The following is a 5,526-nucleotide window of genomic DNA, read 5'->3' as shown; positions in this document are numbered from 1 at the left end:
TACACTTCAGGCCAACAAATCAAAATTAATCACACCCAGCGAAAACCAGAAATTTTTTGTCCTTTTATCAATTCTGAGAACTGCAGACAACAGTCGTCCGATCGAGCGTTTATGACTAGCGGTACTGTTGATGCGATGCAAGGAGGTTTATGATGCACAACAGTTGAAAGAAATTTTGCGTGTAAGCAACTGTTCTTTCCGACAGTGACGATGTTCCCTTTGAGTTTTTCTTCACCTTACACCCCCACTTGTGAGTCCATTTAGGAACGTGCATAAAATATCTGTCATCCCTGGATTCATTTGATTCACCCAACTACGGTTGGACTATCTTGCTCCTAAAGTCCCCACTGTGCCATAAACATGGGGAACACGTTACTATTAATGACACTTCCAACAATGAAAAAATATCAACGTTTCGTACAAAAATATTTATCTCCATAATTAATTACATATTTTACAAAACACAACAAATTAAAAAAAAACCAATAAGGAACTTCAATTATTTATTAATACAGGGATAAATAAATAAATTCAAACTTGGCAAACTGAAAATCAGGTTTACCCGATTCAACGATGGAAAATGTTTTTAGATTACTTTAATGTACCGGAAGAGAGATTGAACTCGATGCAAGCAGACACACACATTGCCTTGAACCATCCGTCGGTCCTGCTTTTTAGTTCTGATCTAATATTCTAAGAAGAGCAGATTTGAGGCTGTCTTCGCTTCTCATGTTTTCTGGAACCTTCAGCACAATATCTTGAAGCATGAGCTCGTTGATGCAAGACAGGCTCGCATGGTGGATCTGCAACTCCAAGTCCCGCAGCGCCGCCATTAATCTGGCGGATGGGTAGTTCACATTCTCTGATTGAACCCTAATCATGGCGTCCGTGCCCACAATCTTCACCTCCACTTCGAGCCCAGACCCATTCGCAGACGAACTGGGGGGCTTCGCGATCTGCTCCACGGACGTGGTGGTGCTCTGGATGTCCAGATTATCTCCTGTTTCGACCTTGACTTTCTTTGACTCTCTCTGCACCTGCGACTCCAATTCGTCCACCTTCGTCTTCAGCTCGTTGATATAAGAAACGGCGTCGGATAGCAGCGACGCCTTGTCCATTCTTGACACGTTGGGGACCACCGCCCGCAGAGCGTAGAACCGGTGGTTCAGTTTCTCCCGCCGCTGCCGCTCCGCCTCCACGTGGTTCAACGGCGTGTCGCGGCCCAGACCCGGTTTTCGGCCCCGCTTTTTAGGTGTCCTTTTCGGGCCGTCGGAGTCCGAGTAGTCTGGCTTCGGGTTCGCGTTTGAATCCGGGTACAGACCCGTTCCCGGGTTTCCACCCTTCCTCTTCATCATCGTCAAGTCCAGCGCCACTTCCTTCTTGTCGTCTTCCTCTTCTTCTACTCCGGCGATGATTCCGATATCGGCGAAAGAGAAGTTTCGGTTTATGAAGTCGATGGGGGATCTGGTTTCCGGGTCGGGTTGGTCTGCTACCGAGCAAATGAGGTCCGACCCAAATAACGACTTGGCCTGCTGGACCAGGCTCCAGTTTTCTCTGATCGAATCTGAAGAACCCATTTCGAGAACGCCGGTGGGGGTTGGGATGCAGACCAGGGTTTGAAAGCCATGCATTTGGGCCTCTTTGGCTCTGTCGCAGTTGTAGAATTGGAGCTCATGGGAGCCAGTGAGCCACACCACAGAGCCGGAGCTGAAGGCCTTGCCGGGAACACTAGCGCTAATGGCGGTCTCGCCAATGGAGAAAGATCGAGCCAACGACATGACGTAGAACCACTCGCCGTCGGAGACGTCGGCGTCCAAGCCCATGTGATCCATGATGCTGTCTTGATGATGATCTGGGTTGTTGTCGTTGATGAGAGATTGAATGCCCTTGAGGATTTTCCTTCTTTCTGAAAGAATCCCATAGGGGTTGTTGTGGTGCTTGGCGGAGGGATCTTTGGAGCCTTGGAAATGGCCGTCTCCCCATGTCAGAAAGAGACGGCCATTGTCCTGGTGGTCGTTCGAGGGTTGCCAAAAAATCGCATATGACCACCAGTCCGGCTGAGACTGGACAATAAACTGAAGCCTTTGTTGTAGGGATGGTGAGGTTTCTTGTGGTAAAGATACTAAAGAAGAGGATGAAGAGGGAGAGATTATTAGCTCTTCCATAGAATATGTATGAATATGTGTATGAATATCTCAGAGAGAGAGAGAGAGAGAGAGAGAGAGAGAGAGAGAGAGAGAGAGAGAGAGATTGTAGTGAGACCAAAGTTTGTGGGGAAAATGAGTGTCTAATTTAGTGGACACAAATCAATAAATAGTTTGGCAGTGAAGAGGGTAGAAAAAGTATGCATGGGAGGGGGGGAGAGAGAGAGAGGACTAAAGGAGTTAGAAAAAGGTTGGGGTGGGAGGGGGGGTTTATATTAGTTAGAGCGAGCAGTGTGAGAGTGTGGTGTGGGGTTTAAGTTTGGTGGTGTTGCTGGGGTTCAGATTCATTTCAATTGGTTCAGCCCAAAAAATATTTTATAATTGAATTGGTCCAGGCCAATAAATATTTTAGAATTAATTTGGTTCGAAAAATTAGCCTAATAGGCAATAGCCGTAGGAGGGTTGTAGGGTAGAGTCACTATTGGGCATCACGAGCACGTGGAATGAAAGGGAGAGGCTCAGTGACTGATTGGCGGGTCTCACTCTTACACTTACATGCATTATCCTGAGCGTGGATAGGTTTGGAGCGGTAGAGCGCTCTTCCGTTCATTAAACTAAAATTTTTGATAGATCAATTATTTTTTCATTAATCAACCATTAGAAACTTTAACCGTTCAAATCGATTAACTACTTATTTGGTTCGAATTAATTTAGTAGGCCGGTAATATCATTTAACAAAAACTCTTGAGAAAAAAAAAAATTTATTAATAATGCTAGTTGCTAGAAAAAGCCCAATAGACAAAGATATGTCTTATTCAGGAATTCCTTCTTTACCAAATATAATGTTAGTATGAAATTATGTTTGCATTTCTTAGAACTTAGTATAAGTTTGGAAGTGTCATTTAGCTAGAGGGTTGAAGCAAAATTGGTATCTCTGATTTCCAAACACTGCAAGATTGAAACAACTCAGCAATTCTCGAATTCCATAATTGTGACTTAATATGTATGAGACATTTGATATGAAGGGTAAGACATGTCATTTTTCATGCACTCATAATAGGAATGTTTTTTTGGAATTTAATATGATTTTAATCAATTAAAATCTCTTTAGGAGTTCATCTCATTTAGGCATATTTTTAAATATCTTTTGTTTATTTCTTGTTTTCTTTTATTATTAAATTATTTTTGTCTCTCAAGTATTTTTTTATTGAAAATCATGTTGGTAATTGGAAAGGATCCTGTTGAATAAAAATTAATTTTTAATTGTGTGATTATCAATGTCTTACTTTCTTGATTCCCTTTTATTTTCCTATGAGGAATGTTATTCACAATTGCTCTAAAGCGATTCTCACGATACTTGCTAGACATGTGTATACGTGTTCCCAACGTATCCTCCTTTAAAAAAAAAAAAAAAAAAAATTTCTTCTCTCTTTCTTTCTCTCTGTTGGCTCGCACACACACACACACACACACTCTTTCTTCTTCTCTTCGTCTCTCTCTCTCTCTCTCTCTCTCTCTCTCTCTCTCTCTCTCTCTCTCTCTCTCTCTTTCTTTTTTTAATTTTCTTTCTCTTTATTCATCTTCCCTCCCTCTCTTTTATTATTATTATTCTTCTTCTTCTCAATCTCCATATATCTCTGTGTGTCAATTTGGTTAAATGCCAGATGCCAAATACTGGAGGGAGAGATTATAGAAACCCCCAAAATTAAATTTTGTCTTTGTTTAGGAACCCTAGCCGCTCTCTCCTTTTGTGAGTCCCAAAGAAAAACTTCATAGAAGGGAGATGAAGCGTCATTGCCCCTCCTCCCCTCCTTTCTCCTCACATTTTTCTTATGGGTTAGTGAATAAGTCTAGTAGGGTGTTTTGAATAAAAAGCCTTTTGTGGTGATTTCTTCTTGGCATGCTCAAATTGAAGTTCCCCATCACCCCTTTTAGTCGTTCTCTAACTAATCATTCTCCCAAAATCCACTCTCTAACACTACTCATATATTCTCTAAATTTGGGTCTAAATCGTCTTCGACGAAGGTTGCTACAAATCACCCAATTGTTCTTTATCAAGGTATTTGTTTGTTGTTAGGTGTAGGTAGATCGCTGGAAACCATGTTTTCCCCATATCTGTTATGGATGCGGTGGTGGGTGTTGCCGTGACGACACTTCTTCAGGTGGTGGTGATGGTAGGGTTCTTTTAGGCTCATGGGTTTGTTTAGAGTTTTAATTATGTTGGTTATTTAGGCATTGTTTGGGCTTATAGTTAATTGTGGTGATGTGAGCTAGTAGTTTTAGTGCAGCTTTTGTCCGCTTTTGTTTTGTTTTTAACATGTTAGTTTGTTGCCCTCCTGGGATTGGTACTTTAGATGTTATGTTGATGTCTTTGATTGTACTGTTGATGTACAACATCTCAGTTACAATATGACATAATAATAAATAAATAAATAAAAGGATACATACTGTAAATGAAGCCATCCCAATTACAATATAACATATGTATATGTAAAACTTCTCCAGTAACCTAAGCTAATAGAAAAGCTGAAAATAACTTTTCTATAACCCTTTTCAACTGCCACAATTTCCCTGAATCTAGTTCAATGACATCAATGACAAAAACTAGTCACTAACTGGCATGATTCTCTGGAAGAGACTAAAAACACCTAGCAAATTCAACCAAGTTTTTTGAATTATGAGAAAAAAAAATACAGAAAACTCATAGAATTCATAAACTTTATTGTCTAAACTAAAACAAAAAAGCTAAAACAAAGCTAACAAAAGGAAAATCAACCGCAACTTCGGGACATGACATAGAGCGTCATCTAATTACTTTAGGGCCTCAACGTACCAATGAACAGTGGATCTACCATGGCCAAGCCACAAGAGAAACCTCTCGCAAGATGAGGCACAACACCTCAATTCATGAAACTACTTTTGACATGATGCAAATGTGTGCTTGGGGAACGCTATAGACCTCTTTGCCCACTTTTTATTCATTTTATTTTATTTCATTATGCAAAGCTTTATGATAATTGAAATCGTTCATTCTCAATATCATTATTTAAGGATCATTCTTGTAAAAAAGCAATAAAAAGGAAACGGTTTAGCTATGTAATTAACAATGTAATAATTCAATGTTTAATCAGAGACATTAATATTGTGTTTGTCTATTAAGTGATAACAGTTAGATGACTAAATAATTTTTCTGATATTATTATATGTATTAGGTTGTTGGGTTGAATGTACAATTTTAACTTTTAACAGCCGAGACAAGCACTGACACATGTATACGATGCTTCTCTCTCTTTATCGTTTTTCCAGAATTTTTGTGGTCTCTCCACCCTTCGTTTTCCAGAGTCTCCCGTGCAATTATTTGTTACTTGAATTTACAAAAGTT

At 40.1% G+C, this 5,526-nt stretch overlaps 1 protein-coding gene across 1 annotated transcript; it reads right to left on the bottom strand.

Annotated features, from left to right (window-relative positions):
- Positions 1 to 567: 567 nt before the first annotated feature.
- LOC117619146 (transcription factor MYC2) lies at positions 568 to 2,232 on the bottom strand. The gene has a single exon (XM_034349015.1). The coding sequence runs from the start codon at positions 2,163 to 2,165 to the stop codon at positions 675 to 677; it is 1,491 nt and encodes a 496-aa protein (XP_034204906.1). The 5' UTR covers positions 2,166 to 2,232; the 3' UTR covers positions 568 to 674.
- Positions 2,233 to 5,526: the final 3,294 nt, after the last annotated feature.

This window comes from Prunus dulcis, chromosome 2 (assembly GCF_902201215.1).
Source record: "Prunus dulcis chromosome 2, ALMONDv2, whole genome shotgun sequence".
Classification (NCBI taxonomy): Eukaryota; Viridiplantae; Streptophyta; class Magnoliopsida; order Rosales; family Rosaceae; genus Prunus; species Prunus dulcis.
Note: the sequence above shows the minus strand (reverse complement) of the source record. Positions and strands in the feature narration are given on the sequence as shown.

What these genes read in the sequence shown, in the direction of transcription:
- LOC117619146 (XM_034349015.1), bottom strand. Translation starts at nt 2,165, where the DNA reads ATGGAAGAGCTAATAATCTCTCCCTCTTCATCCTCTTCTTTAGTATCT.